Source organism: Eriocheir sinensis, chromosome 32 (genome assembly GCF_024679095.1).
Source record: "Eriocheir sinensis breed Jianghai 21 chromosome 32, ASM2467909v1, whole genome shotgun sequence".
NCBI classification, from domain to species: domain Eukaryota; kingdom Metazoa; phylum Arthropoda; class Malacostraca; order Decapoda; family Varunidae; genus Eriocheir; species Eriocheir sinensis.
Genome location: NC_066540.1, coordinates 11,377,460 through 11,396,799, shown reverse-complemented (window position 1 = coordinate 11,396,799; position 19,340 = coordinate 11,377,460). Strand labels below are relative to the sequence as shown.

General features: G+C 44.9%; 1 protein-coding gene across 3 annotated transcripts in view; it reads right to left on the bottom strand.

The window, feature by feature from the left end:
- The window catches only part of LOC127006139 (T-box transcription factor TBX20-like), a 41,218-nt gene extending 22,126 nt beyond the window's left edge, over positions 1-19,092 (bottom strand). For 2 of the 3 annotated variants that reach the window (XM_050875669.1, XM_050875671.1), the window contains exons 1-4: positions 18,728-19,092; positions 17,057-17,228; positions 16,268-16,459; positions 2,403-2,479 (exon numbers count right to left, since the gene is read on the bottom strand). In XM_050875669.1, the coding sequence (XP_050731626.1) occupies positions 2,403-2,479; positions 16,268-16,459; positions 17,057-17,228; positions 18,728-18,858 (572 nt within the window). In that variant the 5' untranslated portion in view covers positions 18,859-19,092. The remainder of the gene's footprint in view (positions 1-2,402; positions 2,480-16,267; positions 16,460-17,056; positions 17,229-18,727) is intronic. The other variant, XM_050875670.1, reaches the window with a different exon arrangement.
- Between the last annotated feature and the right edge of the window lie 248 nt (positions 19,093-19,340).

The following is a 19,340-nucleotide window of genomic DNA, read 5'->3' as shown; positions in this document are numbered from 1 at the left end:
AGTAACAGTTCTAGTAGTATATGCAGTAAATGAGGTATGGAAGCTATAGTATGGAAGGTATGGAAGTCTAGTATAAGTAATTGAGGTTTTGTATGCGTGGGTGTTGAGGATAAGGAGTTGGGCATGTTAAGAGTGATATCGCTAAGTAGGGGGCAGGGGTGATTAGGAAAGCATTGTGAGCTGGGGTAGTGACAGGGAATACAGGGTGATGTAAGGCGTAAACTCCTCACATCAAAACGATACCCAAAAATAAACCCACAGTGATATCGCTAAGTAGGGGGTAGGGGTGATCAGGATGGTACCGTGAGCTGGTTTAGTGATAGGGAAGGCAGAGTGATGTAAGGCGCATGATAAACTCCTCACACCAAAACGATACCCAAAAATAAACCCACAGTGATATCGCTAAGCAGGGGGTAGGGGTGATCAGGATGGTACCGTGAGCTGGTTTAGTGATAGGGAATGCAGGGTGTTGATAAGGTGCATGATAACTCCTCACATCAAAACGATACCCAAAAATAAACCCACAGTGATATCGCTAAGCAGGGGGTAGGGGTGATCAGGATGGTACCGTGAGCTGGTTTAGTGATAGGGAAGGCAGAGTGATGTAAGGCGCATGATAACTCCTCACACCAAAACTATACCCAAAAATAAACCCACACACTTATACACTTCAGTTTCTTACCTCCCTCCCTCCCCCCCTCGGTATATAGCTTCCTGACTCACCCACTTCCTCTCCTTACTTTTCCTTTAATAGTGGCGATAAGAGCAAAAAGGTATAAGGATGTACTTGGTGGTGGGTGTCGGGGTAACAGAAGGGGCGGGTGGAGCAGCATGAACCAATAACGGTGGAAGAAGAGAAGGTCGGCCCTCCCACCCCATTACCATCTCGTCCATCCGTGGTAGTATAAATCAAGAGGTAATGCTCGGGTTCCCACGCGGATAGGAACCTCACGTGGCCACAAGGTGAAGAGAAAAGGGCAGGTATCGGTGTGATCATCTGGCAGCTTGGTTACGTGGGAGGAGGGAGGGAGGGAAGGGGGAGGGAAGGGGCAGGAGAGAGAGAGAGAGAGAGAGAGAGAGAGAGAGAGAGAGAGAGAGAGAGAGAGAGAGAGAGAGAGAGAGAGAGAGAGAGAGAGAGAGAGAGAGAGAGAGAGACTTGAACATTGGGTGTAATAGTAGTAGAAGTAGTAGTAGTAGTAGTAGTAGTAGTAGTAGTAGTATTGATAGTAGTAGTATAACCATTATGATAGAGATGAGGGTGATGATGATAATGATAATAATGAAGATGTTGACGTTAATGATGTACAACAAGAGCAACAACAACAACAACGACAGCAACAACAATGATTTCAACAGTAACAGCAACAATAAAAGCAACAACAACAATACCACAGACATTTGCAGAAACATAGAAAAACAAGAATAATATAACACCTACAACAACAACAACAGCAACAATCACAACTACTACTACTACTATTACTACTGCTACTACTACTACTACTGCCCTCATATCAACAGGCCCAAATTACACCTGACACACACACACACACACACACACCTGTAATCTGGCCTCCGCGCAGGTGATAGCACACTCGTCACACTCCCGGCGCGAGGCTTACCTCCTCCACAGACCCAAACAATTGCTCCAAAATTTTATGAGAATTCGTTAAGCTTCCTCTCTTTATATACCCACTCCCTTACCTGTCCCCCCCCTCCCCCCTTCACCCCCCTTAACCCCTCTTCTCTGCACTGTATAGCACTTCTGCACACACACACACACACACACACTCAAGAATAAAAGTCAAGCAATACAAATAATATAAAATGACCTAAACACTAAAAAAAAAAATGCATAATCATACAGATACAACAAAACAAGCGAAAATAAAGAAAGGAAAGCATGCCAAGAGAAAGAGAATATCGAGGAGGAGGAGGAGGAGGAGGAGGAGAAGGAGGAGGAAGAGGAAGAGGAGGACGAGGATAAGACGTTTGAAGGACAAGTAGACAAGGATAAGGTGGAGAAAAATGGATAAGGACGAGGAGGAAGATAAGGGTCAAGAGGGCGAGGTCTCGAAAGAGGAAGAGGAGGAGAAGGAGGAGGAGGAGGACAGGATGATCAAAGGAAAAGAAGGAGGAGGAGGAGAAGGAAAGACGACACGGTGGAGAAGGAGAAGGATGATTAAGAAGGAAAAGAGTGAAAGAAAAAGAACAAGGTGGAGAAGGATAACAAACGGAAAGAAAAGAATGGAGGACTAAGAAGTAGGAGATAAAAAGTGCAAGAGGGAAGAGGATGGATGGCTAAGGAGAAGGATGGCTAAGAAGGAGAGATAGAGAACAAGTGGAGAAGGATGTATTAGGAGGAGGAGGAGGAGGTTCAGGAAGAGAAGCCTTTTTCCTACCTCTCGAAGTCAGTGAGGCGCGAGGAGTCCCGGAAGCCCTTCGCGAACGGGTTGCTGTCGATCTTGAGTTTGGTGATCTGTGGTGGGAAAGAGGGAAGAAATAAATTAGTTAAGTCAGGTTAGGTTAGTCAGGCAGGTAGTTAGATAGGTTGGTAGTGAATGAATGAGAGAGTTAGTTAGTTAGCTGGCTTGGAAGGTAGTTAGTGAGTCAGTGAGTTAGTTAGTTAATTAGTGAGATATATTGTCAGTCAGTTACTTGATTAGGTAGTTAGTTAGTGGGATGGTCAGTCTGTAGAGTTAGTTGATAAAGTAATTAGCTGAGTTAGAGGTAGTTAGTCGGTTAGTAAGTTAATTAAGTCAGTAGAGTTTACTAATTAGTTATGTAGCTAGTTGAGTTAGTTATTTAGTTGATTGAGTTAGTTAGGTTAGTTGAGAGAGAGAGAGAGAGAGAGACAGACAGACAGACAGAGACACAGACAGAGACAGAAACAGAGACAGAGACAGAGAGAGAGGAGTCACGAAAGATCGGTTACTTCCTTGAGTGCATGGCTGGTCGGGCTGCGGGGAAAGAAGACCAGACCGAACGGACCGAACAGGCAGACCGCGAGAGAGGAAATTGAAGCGGCCATAAATAAAGACAAAACACGGTCATTGATAATCAGCCGTAACGATGCGACTAACGACCCAGGCGCGCCCCAGCACAGCCAGCCACTTGCCGCCGCTGACTTATCGCTTCCCGTGGACGAGGAAGCGGAAGGAGGTTCACATTGTAGGGGACACTTTCCGAAATCGTCCGTCGTTTTCTGGCTCCCGATGAACTCTTTTTTTTCTTTCATAATTATTTTTTTCATAATTATATAGTGGAGGTAGTAGGAGGAGTAGAAGTGGAAGTGGGAGTAGTAGTAGTAGTAGAAGTAGTAGTAGTAGCAGTAGTTGTAGTAGTAGTAGTAGTAGTAGTAGTTATAGTAGTAGTAGTAGTAGTAGTAGTAGTCCACAAACATTCCAGTGGCCATCTTTTCCGATTTCCATTTTATTTTTTTTACTTCAGCTTTTCCTCTTCTTTTCCTTTTCAGCTTCTTATCCTTTTGTTGTTGCTTTTTCCTATCCTGCCATGCCCGTAATCTTCCTTTTTTTATTTCATTCCACACTGTTCCAGGTATTTTTTTTCTGTATCTTGCATTCAGTTTTCCCCGCCTCCTTCCTCGGAAATTAATCTCGTCTCTTTATTTTCTTCCCTCGCGTCTTTCTCACCGTTTATTTATTTGTCACTTCCTTTGTTCCTCTTCTCTCAGAATTATTTTTATTTAATTTTCCTTAATTTTTTGTATATTGTTTCATGTACCAAAATTCATGTATGCCAGGACGTACCCTCTAATTGGGTTCAGTTAAGAGAGTAATTTTATTAACGTTATATATGGACTCCGTAGTTACGAAACCGCTAAAGGACCGCATTGTAATCGTTGATGCTACAGATTCTTACGTATATTTTTCGTAAACTGTTGTAGGTTTTCACCTGTCATCCATACATGCCGTCCATTACCATTAATTCAACAATGCCGTCTGCTGCCAATCCTACTGCGGCTACACTACTACTACTACTGCTACTACTACTGCTACTTGTCACTGCCCCCCCCCCCCCGCCCGCCACAACAGCTGCCACACATCACGGTAACGAGTGTGGCCAGTCTGTCATTTAATTCGTTTGCGAGGTGTGATTGGCGTGGCGGCTCGATATATTGCACGTCTGATTCACACATCAGCCAATCAATTCACCGCGTCCGTATCTGTGGCACGCCCGAGCCAATGCCAATATATATATATATACACACACACACACACACACCCACAAATATATATATATATATATATATATATATATATATAGATATATATATATATATATATATATATATATATATATATATACATATATATATATATATATATATATATATATATATATATATGTATATATATATATATATATATATATATATATATATATATATATGTCTATATATATATATATATATATATATATAGATATATATATATATATATATATATATATATATAATATATATATATATATATATATATATATATATATATATATATATATATATATATATATATATATATATATATATATATATATATATATATATATATATATATATATATATATATATATATATATATATATATATATATATATATATATATATATATATATATATATATATATATATATATATATATATATATATATATATATATATATATATATATATATATATATATATATATATATATATATATATATATATATATATATATATATATATATATAAATATATATATATATATATATATATATATATATATAATAGTGTATGTGTGTGTGTGTGTGTGTGTTCGTCATATAATGATGCCGCATCTCGCCTTAAACATTATTGTTTCGAGACAACTCTCGAACAAGTGAATCGTGTGTCCGAACGCTGCCGCTGGCCTTGACTTTGTCCCATATAACCAATAATTGTAAGTGTATGTGTATGTATTTTCCCATATTTCTATCTGTATTGACGTGTTTGCATATTAATATATATTAAGAAACCGCTCGTTGCCTTGCAATGTCTTGCTGGACGTCAATTGGTCAGATGTAGTGGGCCGCGTGCTGAGCACCGTCTTGAGAGGCGCTCGGCTGGGGTCCGCTTGGAAGCAGATGGACACTTGGACAGACAGTGATTGGCATGGCGTGGTGAGTGACGCGGCACGACAGGCCCTAGGCTTCTTGTCTCTCACGGCAAGGTGAGTGCCTGTGCCTGGCCACAATGTGACTGTGTGTGTGTGTGGGGGGGGCGAGAGTTGGTTTGGATAGGGAAGGCTCTCATGAGACACTCTGGGAGTGAGTGACGAGCCGGAGTGTTTCGCTGGCTGTGGGGCGTCCGGCAGGCAGCGGTGGCGGCAGGGTGTAATGTCGGGGCCAGAGTAAACGTGGGGCTACCCGTGTGCCCGGTGTGGAGGAGTAGCGGGTGCTGGGGGTCGGCGGGGGTGTGTGAGTTCAGGCTAGTCGAGTGCAAAGAATTAAGCCTCCCTAGAAGCCTAATTTAAAGGGGTGGCGAGTACAGGATAAGGCTGAGACAAGATTGTGTAAGCCCCGGGGGGGGGGGGGGGAATGGGCGTCACATGTTGTGGTGTGGTGTTGAGGGTGGTGGTGATGGGTGTGTGGGTGGCGGCAGTGATGGTGGCGGATGGTGTATATGATGGTGTGGCGTCAAGCGTAGTGAAATGAGTGCTTGTGGGATTTTAGGCTTGAGTGGGTGGCGGTTAGGAGCACGGGGAGGCAACGTGTGAAGGGGGTGGCGGTGAGTGGTAGCGTGATGATGCGTGTTGAGGTGGCGGGCGAGAGGACAAGCGATAGGCGAGAAAATTAAGGGAGTCGCAGGTGTTGTGGTGGTGTGGCCTGTGCTGGTCACATGGTGGATAGAGCTATGGACAGTTGCGGGGGTGGTAGAGAGAGGCAGATTCATGTATTATTTTAGTTAAGTATAGAGCTTAACGAGTATCAGAACACCTCTCCTCCCGAAATTGACCTCTCTTTCGGCCACATCTTTTGATTTCTTTTCGTAGGAGTAGCGAGTAGCGGGCTTTATTTTATTATTGTTTCCTTTTTTTGTGCCCTTGAGCTGTTTCCTTTGTTGTAAAGAAAGATATATATAGGAAAAATGAAGCTCAAGTGATAGTATTGCCTTAAATAAGTATGAGTCAAAAGAGAATATAGATAAAAAATATGATCGTGATTAAATAGGTGTTGTAATAGTAGGTAAAGACAATAGTTTAGGGAATGAATGAGTTCGTCTTATTCAACAGTTACGGAGTAGAATGGGAAAAGTAAAAGATGGTGATTGAGTAATAGAGAAGTCGGATATCTTTTTGCCTGTTCGTAGTTGTTGTGGGTACGTAGGTATAGTTGTAAGAACAGTAGATTAGGGGAGGAGTTAGTTTATTGCCTTATTAAACAGTATGACGGAGTAGTATGGGAAGAGTATAGTGCCAAGATGGTGAGTTGGTGATAGGAAAGTCAGATGAAATTGAGCTTCTTCGTAACTGTTGTAGGTTAGTCTATATAGTTATAAGGGAAGTAGTTTTGGGACGAACGAGTTTATTGCCTCCTTTAACAGCTACGAAGTATATATTATGGGAAGAGTATAGAGCCAAGATGGAGAGTGGGTGATAGGAAGGTCAGATGAAATTGAGCTTCTTCGTAACTGTTGTAGGTTAGTCTATATAGTTATAAGGGAAGTAGTGTTGGGACGATCGAGTTTATTGCCGCATTTAACAGCTATGAAGTATATATTATGGGAAGAGTATAGAGCCTACCTTCGCTCTGTTTACTTCACCCCCCTTTTTTTTATCTTCCTCTCATGCATTTGATTTGTTTAGCTTAGGTTAGGCTAAGTCATATGTATGTATCCCCCCCCCCCCCTTCCTCTGTAAATATCCTCCCTCTTTTCTCAATAAAAATCTGAAAAGCTGTGACTGGGTAATAGGAAAGTCGGATGGAACTGAGCTTTCGTAATTGTGTTGTCAGGTTAAGAAAGGTCGATTAAGAAGCCGCCGTCTTTAATAGATACGATTCGCTAACGAGTAGGGGAGATAGTACAGTTAACCCGGTAGCAGCGACGGGCCAAATTTGTGGCTTTACCGTGTAGCAGCGACGGGCCAAATTTGTGGCTTTACCGTGTAGCAGCGACGGGCCAAATTTGTGGCTTTACCGTGTAGCAGCGACGGGCCAAATTTGTGGCTTTACCGTGTAGCAGCGACGGGCCAAATTTGTGCTATGATATAAACCCCCCAAAATAGATGATGAATAATCTGATCACAAATGCTTTGATATATATCATGAAATGGTTTGTGTGAGGGATGATTTTTACTCATTTTTCTCGCTTAGAGGAACCATTAAGAAACATGATCCCCGCTTAAGATGATGATTAGGCAATAGAAAAGGCGGGCGGAGGTGAGGGAATAATAGCGGTTGGTACGTAGTGATTATCAGTTAAAGAACATAATGAGTAACCATCTCCAGCAATATCACCACCACCACTTATACCACCAACCACCACTACCACCACCTAACCAGCCACCAGTCCCTCCACTCCCTTTGCCCTCCTCATCCCATTCCTTCTCTCCCTCCCTGATCCTTCCCGATACCCCCCACCCCCTCCCCCCTAGCCTGGTGTACATTACCATGACAATACCGAGGTGTGAGGGTCGGCGGGGCGCGCTAAGCCACCCGTCCTTGTCTTTTTTTTCCGGCTTTTAATGAACAGTCTGTAGCCTTTGTTCGTCTGTTTGGCGGAAGCGTCTGAAGTGTCGTTACGCTTCATGACGGTTGACTGCTCGGCCCCCATGAGTGAATTAAATTATTAGTTATTCATTCATTAGCATCGTTTTTTTTTCTGCCTTAACGACATTCCAAAAGACACTATGAACTGGAATAGACCATGTATGCATCGTAAAAAGATTTGTTAATGTATACTTAGGTGCGCGCACACACACACACACACACACACACACACACACACACACACACACACACAAACACACTACTCCGTCCGTGCCAATACAGCAAGTCGGTATTTTTTTAAGCCCTAGGGGAACGTATTTACTGGGGACAAGCGCCGCAGTCTTATCAAGTATTCCTGCTGATACATTATGAAATACACTTCTGGTCACAAGGGATCGTACACATATTTCCATTCCGGTTAGTGGCGGTTGTTGGTAGACTCCTTGAAACTCTTGTAAAACACCCACTAAGTGTTTTATTTCAGCCTCCACGATGCTTTTTCTTTGTTTATCAGACAGACAGAACGAGAAGGAGGATATGAATAAAGGGGCTATTACACTGGGCAAATTTTCCGTGAATCTTCAGTCAAACCACGATCTCTGCTGGCGTGGTTTTCATTTGTTCCTTGTTATTGCTGCTGATGATGATGGTGAGTAATACCGCCGTCATTCAAGGAACTCTACCGTAGCTTTGGAAGATCGTGGACACGTCAGAAAACCACGGAAATATGAGAACCACGCCAGCGGAAATCGTGGTTTGACTGAAGATCCACGGAAAATTTGCCCAGTGTAATAGCCCCTAAATTAAGTAAAGAGAACTCATTCGAGAAACAAATGCTGGATGGCTACCTGACTGACTGAGGAGGGAAAATGAAAACCGGTTGACTGGGACTATAATAACTAAGGAGGTTACAAAGACATGTTGAGTTTACGTACAGGGAAGAAAGGAGCGAGTGAAGTGACTAGTTGAAGAAGGGATAGTGCGGGTTGTTGAAGAGTTGCTTTACCACAGAGTTCTTTCATATAGTTGGGTTGGGTTGACGTGCAAAAGAGGGAAGGAGGGTGAAGTAGATCGAAAAGGAAGGTCCAGTACGTCAAAGTGAATGAGTGAGTGAAGAATGCCCGTGATTTAATTATTCATTCTCCTCGGCGAGCCATATGACGGACGTAAAGGCGAGAGGGGCAAAAACTACCCCACCACATGCTCGTGCAGTGATCCACCCACCTCCCCTGCCATCCCCCCCTCTGTGTGTGTGTGTGTGTGTGTGTGTGTGTGTCCGGCAGCAAAGCAGGGAGGAGGAGGGGGGAGTACAGGGGAAGGAAGTGGAAAGGGGAGGGAGTGAGAGAGGAAGGGGGAGCCAAGCCAAACCACTTTGCATAAACAAACTCAGATGAACTGCTATACTACGCCCCTCTCCTCTTCTCCCCTCCCCTTCTCTCTCCCTCCCTCCCCCCCCTCTGTCTTCCCCGTGTCCTCCCTCCCTGTCCACCTATCAAGCGGTGTTTGCTTGCTGCGGGGTATTGAAAAGGGCGTAATTAATTCAGGATAATTATTATTTGCATAGACAAATACGGCACGAATGGGAGGTGATGGCGGCGGCGGCGATGGCAGCTGGTGACGGTGGTTATCTGTCCGTCCGTCAGATTAAGGTGTGTGTGTGTGTGTGTGTGTGTGTGTGTGTGTGTGTGACTCACGTACGGTTTGATCACGTGCTGGACTAGTGATGGTGGTGGTGGTGGTGATGATGGTGGTGGTGGTGGTGGTGATGATAGTGGTGGTGGTGGTTTTGGTGGTGGTGGTGGTGGTGGTGATGATGGTTGTGGTTGTGGTGGTTTTGGTAATGATAGTGGTGGTGGTGATGATAGTGGTGGTGGTGATGATGGTGGTGGTGGTGGTGATGATAGTGGTGGTGGTGATGATGGTGGTGGTGGTGGTGGTGATAGTGGTGGTGGTGGTTTTGGTGCTGGACTAGTGATCCCCAGTCAGTACCCTCCCGGAGATATCTTTGTAGCTCATTAGCCGATCTGTGGGCATACCTGGGACCTCACAACCCACCCCCCATCCCACTTGCTCTTGAGGGAACAGTAACCGCTTCTTGTCAGCGGGAAAACCTTTTGGCATGATCAAGGCGAGAACCTCAGCTCCCCGATATGACAAACCGAACACATATCCACTACATCACGGGTGCTTTTTTTTTTTTTGTGTGTGTGTGTGTGTGCATAGGGGGGGGGGGGGGCTGATATTTGTGGTATCGGTGTTATTGTGGGTGGTGATGGCGACTATGTTATTTTAGGTGTTTGTGGGAATTGTGTTGGTAATGCAGGGGGCGTTGATTTTTTGTTTTGTTTTTTGTTTTATTTCTACAGCAGAGGAGTCAGTTCAAGGGAATAAAAAAATGAAACAAACGTGATAAAAAAAAACCGTTGGTTAGTATTGGTGGTGTTGATAGCGACGGTGGTGGGTGGCAGCGGGGCGTCATGAGTGTGTTAACGAAGTATATTTATCCATTCATTGTACAGTATTGTTTATCTTTTCATTCATATATTGCTCCTTCATCAGTTCCATTAGTCTTCCCTTACACTTTCATTCTCATCCCTCTTTCCTTTCCTCCTTCTTTTCTCCCTTTTGTCCTTCCTTATATGCATTTCCTTCCTTCCTTTCTATCCTTCTTTCCTCCCTCTAGTCTATTTTCCCTTATTCCTTTCTTTAGTCCTTCCTTATACTTTTCTTTCATTTATATTTTCCTTCCTTTCCTCTCTACTTTTATCCTTCCCAGTTACTTTCCTTATGTTTTTCTTTTCATTCATTTCTTTCATCAGTTAAATTAGTCTTTCCTTATACTGTCGTTCTTATCCCTCTTTCCTTTCCTCCCTCCTTTCTCCCTTTTCCCTACCTTGCTTCATTCCTCCCTTTGCCCTTCCTTATAAGCATTTCCTTCCTTCCTTTCTATCCTTCTTTCCTCCCCCTATTCAATCTTCCTTTATTCCTTTCTTTAGTCCTTCCTTATACTTTTCTTTCATTCATATTTTCCTTCCTTCCTTTCCTCTCTACTTTTATCCTTCTCAGTTACTTTCCTTATGTTTTTCTTTTCATGCATTTCTTTCATCAGTTAAATTAGTCTTCCCTTACATTTTCATTCTCATCCCTCTTTCCTTTCCTCCCTCCTTTCTCCCTTTTCCCTACCTTGCTTCATTCCTCCCTTTTCCCTTCCTTATACGCATTTCTTTCCTTCCTTTCTATCCTTCTTTCCTCACCCTATTCAACCTTCCTTTATTCCTTTCTTTAGTCCTTCCTTATACTTTCCTTTCATTTATATTTTCCTTCCTTCCTTTCCTTTCTACTTTTATCCTTCTCAGTTACTTTCCTTATGTTTTTCTTTTCATGCATTTCTTTCTTCAGTTAAATTAGTCTTTCCTTATACTGTCGTTCTCATCCCTCATTCCTTTCCTCCCTCCTTTCTCCCTTTTCCCTACCTTGCTTCATTCCTCCCTTTTCCCTTCCTTATACGCATTTCTTTCCTTCCTTTCTATCCTTCTTTCCTCCCTCTATTCAATCTTCCTTTATTCCTTTCTTTAGTCCTTCCTTATACTTTTCTTTCATTCATATTTTCCCTCCTTCCTTTTCTTTCTACTTTTCTCCTTCCCAGTTTACTTTCCTTATTTTTTCTTTTCATTTTCCCAGTTCTTTCCTTACTATATCTTCTTTTCCTTTCCTCTTTCCTTCACTTTCTCCCTTAGCCTTTCCTCGCACTTTTCTTTCCTTCCTTTCTTCCCTCATTTATTACCTCCCTACTTTCTCCTTTCTGCTCCCTTCCTACCCTCGTTCCTCCTTCCTTCCTTCCTTCCTTTCTTCCCCTGACCTTTATATGATATCTCCTTCCTTTCTCCCTCATCTCTTTTATTTCCTCACTAATATGATTCACGCTGCGCCTCCGTCACGCCGCCACCCCCACCGCCACCACAACACACACACACAACACACACACCTCGGCTGTCAAACGGACCGGGGCGGCGTGTCAGGCCTGTAGCCCCTGCGTTGGGAGTCTCCTGCGGCGTCAATGGGCCGGAGATACACGCTGAATGGGACGTAATGGCGGTCGGGAGGCGCCTGTCATATCTGCTCTGACGGGGATGTTTACCACGGCGGGTGAAAGATAAATACTCCTGGAGGCATTGAGGCAGGTTGAGATAGGTATCGAGGCGGCTGGAAGAAGGGGGGGGGGGGGGGGGGCAGGGGGAGAGGAGGGGGAGGAGGCTGTAATGGAGGAGGTGGTTAGAGGAAAGGGGGGCTAGTTTTGTTTGTTGTAAGGGATTAGGGAGCAGAAGGCATAGTTAGGATAGCGGGTTGGGAGCGAAGAGGGAAGTGATTGTGCAGAAGGGATGTATTTGGGCAGGGTAAGAAGCGTGGAAAGGGAGGCAAGGGAGCAGGGGGAAGGTTTGTAAAGGAGTGGATGAAGAGAGAGTGAGGGAGGTGGTTTTGGTAGTTAGGTGGTTGTAGTTAAGGAGGGGGAGCATAGTGTATGATGTGTGGGAGGAGGCATAAGTGAGAGGTATGGATAGTAAGGGGAGTAGTATTAGCTATGAGGATGAGAGGGAGTATAAGGGCGGTTGTAACACAGCGTTGGGTAGATAGTGTGAAACTGTCATTGTGAGCTGCTAAGGAGGACTGTCATTGGCTGCAGGGAAGGAGGAAGGGAGGTAACGATGGGTAATTATATTCAACGTGATTTCATCTAAACGATAACAACATTTAGGTACTAAGTGGCTTATTGGTTTTTATTGGTGGTGGAATGTGACCCGGAAATGATGTGGTGTTATGTGGTGGAGTTTGATGGTGACAGGGTAGGAATGATATGGTTCTGTGGCAGTGATGTAATGTATAGTTGTGTGTGGTATTGAAGGGGTGATGTGTGGTGTGATGTTCCGTGAAGGTTTGTGAGTTTGTATAGATATGGGGATGAGCCTCTTCTTGTTGTTATTGGATTAAATGGTGTGACAATGTGTGATGTGACGAAGGGGGGTGGGAGGTTCAGGGTCTTAATGTCGTTGAGGGCTTTCTTTGGCTGTGACGAGGTGTAGCTAGATGGCTGAGTCGTGGGTGAATGTATGGGGGAGTCAGGGGGTTGTGAGATTGACATATATGGTAGGTAAATGTAAGTAGGTGGGAGAGGAGTGGTTGTGGGTAAATCCATAGGTGGCTGTATGTGAGGAGATGAGTGAATGTTGCTGGGTAAATTCATATGTGGTGCATCATACTAACGCAAGTTTGGAGATCAACTGTTGACTAATGCGGATGTTGATACTACGATGACCTTTCATATAACTAAGTCCGTAAAGCTGAGAGGCGTGATTATCAAATACTGGGTTCAACAATGGAATGCTGTGCGGCTTAATGTTGATTTGTTTATGGGAGGTTTAGAGATGAAATGGCTAATGGTGATGGCCATGCTGCATATGCCGGCCTAACACGAAGAGACAAAAAAATAACAAACAAGAAATAAAGGGCACGCGTAACCTGCTGCTCCTAAGAAAAAAAAAAAGAAAACTTAAAATGGAAAGTGAAGAAAGGGAAGGTGATTATCAGGTATGAATATATAAAAGAAAATCATCATACAGCAAAATTATTCGGGGATCATTTTACAGATCAGCGCTGCCTACCGATTTATTTATCAAACGCATTTTGTCTGGGTTCGAATTTTGGGCTCACAGCAGTTTAGTAGAGGTCACGGCCTTCATACACCGCCGCGCCAGGCATGCACGCAGCCTCCACGAAATGTACGCTTTGCATCCCTCGCTCCTACTCGTTTGTGTGTGTGTGTGTGTGTGTGTGTGTGTGAGAGAGAGAGAGAGAGAGAGAGAGAGAGAGAGAGAGAGAGAGAGAGAGAGAGAGAGAGAGAGAGAGAGAGAGAGAGACAGACAGACAGACAGACAGACAGACAGACAGACAGACAGACAGACAGACAGACAGACAGACAGACAGACAGACAGACAGACAGACAGACAGACAGACAGACAGACAGACAGACAGACAGACAGACAGACAGACAGACAGACAGACAGACAAGGGGAAAGTAGGAGGTTATAGTATATCGACGGTTAGTGTTTTGAAATCCTTGCTAGGTGTTTTAGGAAGCAAATCATGTATATATGATACTATGAAGTTTGAATAGTATAGATTTGTTGTTGTAGAGTGGATGCAAGTGCAGTTTTAAACACACACACACACACACACACACACACACACACACACACACACACACACACACACACACAGCTGACCTATTGATTCCTGGCACAATCTTTCACCCTTACAGTATGGCAGCCTGGTGGTGGTGGTGGTGATGGTGGTGGAATGTGACCCGGAAATGGTGTGGTGTGGTGTGATGCATTGTGGTGGAGTTTGATGGTGACAAAGTATGAATGATATAATGTTGTGGCGGTGATGTAATGTTAGTTGTGTGTGGTACTTATGGGGTGATGTGTGGTGTGGTGTATATTGTGGTGTGGTGTAAGGTAGTGTGGTGTAATGTGGTGTTATGGCTTTCTTGTGTTTCTGTGAAGGTTTGTGAGTTTGTAAAGGTATGGGGATGAGCCTTTTCTTGTTGTTACTGGATTATGTGGTGTGATAATGTGTGGTGTGACAGTGATGTGGTGGTATGACTGTGATGTGGTGTGACAGTGATGTGGTGTGACAATGATGTGGTGGTGTGACCGTGATGTGGTGATGTGACAGTGATGTGGTATGACAATGATGTGGTGATGTGACGGTGATGTGGTATGACAGTGATGTGGTGTGTGACAGTGATGTGATGTGACAGTGATGTGGTGTGATTCATCGTTTATCCCTTCATTGTAAAGTAATTAACAGAAAGCATTACTGGTACAGGTGTGATGAGTGTAGGTGTGTGTCAGGTTAGTGCTTGGGTATACTAAGGGAAAATATTGATCTATAAACGAATTGATTTTTTTTATCCGTCGATTTAGGTGTTTTCGATTCATCCACACGATTCATTCACACACACACACACACACACCATCACCACCACCACTACCATCCCCAGCACATACATCTCCCTTGAAACACACAGTCAGCCAGGCACCCCACCCCGCAACCCACACCCAGTCATCCCGTCACCCCAACGCACAGTCAGCCAGCCAGTCACACCCACACACCACCACACCGCCAGCCATCGGGCGTATCAAAGCCGGACACTGATTCCATGCCGCTCGTCGACTTGGTGTTTTAATCCAACTAATTCCAATTCTGTCAATTACGCGTCGCGGCGTTTGACAGCGGCCGTTCAATGACACAGTCGGCGAATTGGAATAATGTAGAGCGATTTCCCAGCGGACGAGGAATAACTTAATCATCGCGGCCGAGTCTGTTTTTGCGCGGCCGCCTGTGTGTGTGTGTGTGTGTGTGTGTGTGTGTGTGTGTGTGGATGTTGGTGTGTTTGTCGTGTGTGCATGTATGTGTGCAAGAGGAGAGGGTCAGGGTGGTGTGTGTGAGAGAGAGAGAGAGAGAGAGAGAGAGAGAGAGAGAGAGAGAGAGAGAGAGAGAGAGAGAGAGAGAGAGAGAGAGAGAGAGAGAGAGAGAGAGAGAGAGAGAGAGAGAGAGAATATGCATGCATGGTCAGGAACGAGGGTGAGGATGATATTTGAAAATGTTTTAACGATACTGTAGTGGATAGCTAGTAGTATGTGGTGGTGGTAGTAGTAGTAGTAGTAGTTGTAGTTGTAGTAGTAGTAGTAGTAGTAGTAGTAGAAGAAGTAATTATGCAACGCTTAAGTGATTCGAGTATTATTGCAATGCTACTAATAATAACTGGACTTCGTAAATATATATAGTCAGATAAAGCAAGCGTCTGTTTCGTTACTTAGCTGACGTGCCACTGTAATCGCGCTGTCCGTGTCACTTATCATCGACTTGTCCGAAACTACATTTAAAGAGCAGTCACCTAACGGTCCACTCTTGCCCTTAATTTACAGTTACACTGACCTGTGAACACCTATGCATCTAACTAATTACGTTTGTATAATTGCGTCACCAACTAGGATATAAGCTGATTTTGGTATAGGCCATGACGGCGATGAAGGCAGTTGCGTTATTATCGCATTAATTGATCAACCAACCAACCTATACCACCCAACCAAGCAAGCAACCTACCAACCAACCAACCAACCAACCAACCACCCAGCCGACCAACCATTCGACCAACCTATCAACCTGCTCCCTCCTATTTGTCAACTGGTTTTGGTATGCGGTGACGGCGGTGAAGACAAATAACATAACTATAATAATTAACAAACTCATGAATTGACCAACCAGGCCATCAACCATCCACTCTGCAAACACATCAGTCATCTGCTTCTCACCAGCTGGTTCTGGTAGGCGGTGACGGCGGTAAAAACAGTAAATATAATAAGTTAACGAATTAACTATAACAAGCTCATGAATCGATCAGCTAACCGACCAGCCATCTACCCCACAAACACAACAGCCGTCTGCTACTCACCAGCTGGTTCTGGTAGGCGGTGACGGCGGTGAAGACGGTCTCGGGGAAGATGAAGGTCTTGTGGTCCTCCAGGTCGAGGTCAGCCACGGGGCCCTGACCGGCGTCCTGCCGCCGCACCAGGTGTATCCGAGGCTGGTAACGGTGCATCGAGTTGAGCACGATCTGGGGGCACGCACCGGGTGGCCGTGAGTGCTGGGGACAAGGTGCCGAGCACATGAGGTTTCGCGAGGACTGCTAAGGGGCTAGAGGGTGGCAAGCACGGGAGGGTGGGGGTGGAGGGGGCGTGAGTTGTGGGGACGTGGGTGCTGGGAACATAGTGCCGAGGACATTGGTTTCGCGATGTCTTCTAAAAGGGCTAGTAGGTGGCAAGCACGAGGGGGGGGGGGTGAGTGGTGGGGACAAGGGTGCTGGGGACAAGGTGCTGGGGACATGCGTGCTGCTGGGGATATAGATGCTGATGAGGTAGGTGCTAGGGGAATGGATGCTAGGGAAACTGTGCTGGGTATTTGTGCGTTTGGGACACAGGTATTTTGGGCACGAGTGTTGAAAGCATGGTAAGCACGAAGAGTTTGAGGAAAGAGATCAATTATAAGGTACGATTGCTGGGGACGGAAATCAAGGGGCAAGCGATAAGTTGGGGCCACACGTGCAAGGGGACCATGAGTACCCGTAGGCTTGGGTGTTGGGGGCATATTGATTAAGAGAAATACAAATGTAATATTGAGGGCGGCACGCAGGAGCGAGCGTGAGTGCTGGGAAGTGGGCGGTCATGCATGCACAGCAACTTACGTGGCCGTGCTTGTCCATCTCGTTGTTGGTGAGTTTCACTTTCTCGAAGGTGACGATCTGCTTCTTGAGCTGGTCACCGGTGTAGGGGGAGTCCGGGTGGGCGTAGAGGCGGTAGGGCGGCGGCGGGTCGGCCTTGCCAGCCACCAGCCACGACGACCGGTGGTAGGCGTACCTGTGTGGTAATAGTGGTCACCCGCGTGCATGAGGGACGTTTGTGGCAGTTAAGACATCCGACTGTTTACATGTGTTGAGTGAGGTGCAAAGTAAGCAGTCATGTAGTTAGTGTAATAATGACTGAAAGTTTCCAGTGAAAGTTAAACTTGGATGAGCGTTGACAAATGTGTTTCTCATGAGCTACCTTGTGAAGTCCGTCTATTCTCTTGAAGCTTCATTATACCTTTATGTATACTCTGTCATCCTGCCGGCACCTGTTCACAACTGAGGCTGTCTTGTCTACGTAAATGTTTACGAATAAAATCCGCGTTTGATGTGCCCTCAAGAGCAAGTATATGCGGATGTGTGAATGTGGTGCAAGTGTAGATGTCATAAGTATTCAGAACATCTGTATTACTAAGACGATGATAGCACAATGTACCTCTGGGATACCTTATTACTTATTTAACAATTTATTAGTGCACCTGTGTACCTGGCAGATATAACACATGTGTACCCAATGCTAGAGGTTTTTTCGAGGTATGCGTGTACCTGTGTTTAACCAATGCACTACATACTCGTGGGAACAGAAGGCGCCGCGTTAGAGTAGCTGTGCAGCGGCCACCTGTGAGGCGCGGCGCACAGTACACCTGGGGCCGCTGCACACCTGTAGAGGAAGTCATTAGGGTCGCGGTGTCGCGTGTGGCGTAGATCTGCAAGTCAGTGTGTGTTGGGTCCTGCCTTACGCTTCTGCACGAGAGAGAGAGAGAGAGAGAGAGAGAGAGAGAGAGAGAGAGAGAGAGAGAGAGAGAGAGAGAGAGAGAGAGGCAGACAGACGGACAGACAGACAGAGGAAGTGTTATGGATAACAACAGACCACTAGTTCATTCAAGGGTGTCTGCCCCTAAACCTGGTTACTCACTTGGCATCGATTCCTCATCGATTCCATTAGCCGTGCTGGACGTGTAACTGTTATTTGAAAATTTTAACATGATCACACTATTACGTTTGGCGGCTGCCGCAGGGGACTACCATTACTACTGTATGGTGTGTCACAGGGTGTGGGTGTGTTCAGGGCAGCCTTGCTCTGCGAGGAGTACCTCTCACCTCGTCCACTCTCTCGCATAATACCACGCTCAACTTGTGTGCATGTCGTGACGGTATGAGTTAGGAAAGTACTAAAACATTTTCTTTCTATAACATACATTCCATCATGTTGGATATCTTAAAAGAATGACCCCTCCTCAGGAGGCGCAAGTTAAAAGTCTTTCACTTCGTTAACTCCTGTCTTCAAAGTGACTATGTTCACCATGACATGATATGCTTCGTTGGCTTTCCTTCATTCAAGATCTCGTTCCTTCATCCTCTCGTCACGATATTTTTAAGCTTTGTGCGTGGTTTTCCACCGTCGTGGCGCCATGGGTCATCGGTATACCCCGCCTCGGCCATCACTGGAAGCCGCAGCCAAGGGTCGGCCCCCAACGATTATACCGAAGAAGAGGCGTGTCCTGCACTCACCTGTACCGCTTGTTGTCGACGGGCACGATGTCCAGCAGCACCAGGTAGCGGTCCTCGCTGCGCAGGCCCGTGAACGACGCCCGTACGGTGGGGAACATGCGTCTGGGGGGAAGAGGATGTCTTGTTAGCATCAAACAGCTCAGGGCGAAGAAAGGGATGCCTCCAAACTATGCTTTGTTAGTTCAATTATCCAAAAAGTATTTTAATAAACAAACGTCGTCAGAAATAGTAACTTTTTTTCCAATTGCAACAAATCATTAAAAAAAAATACTCCAAAATACACAGCATGCATTGCCTCTTATTTTAGCTCAAGCAATTCACAAGCGAAAAAGAGTTATCATTAAGGAAGATATTTTATGATTTCTTTATTATTCAGGAGCACAACATGGGAACACCGTTGGATCTCGATGTAACGTTTGTGGAAATTGAAATGTTGGTATCGTGCTTCCTTTTGAACACTGCCATCCTTAGAGACAGGCCAGCGCGGGAGACAGGCCTTCTCCGTAGAAATAACTCGCGGGGGGGCCGCCGCATTATCGCAAAGTGTACTTGAAATTTCATGGTTCCATTATACATTTCCTTGTCAACAGTGTGCTCATGTAAAAGCGATGCA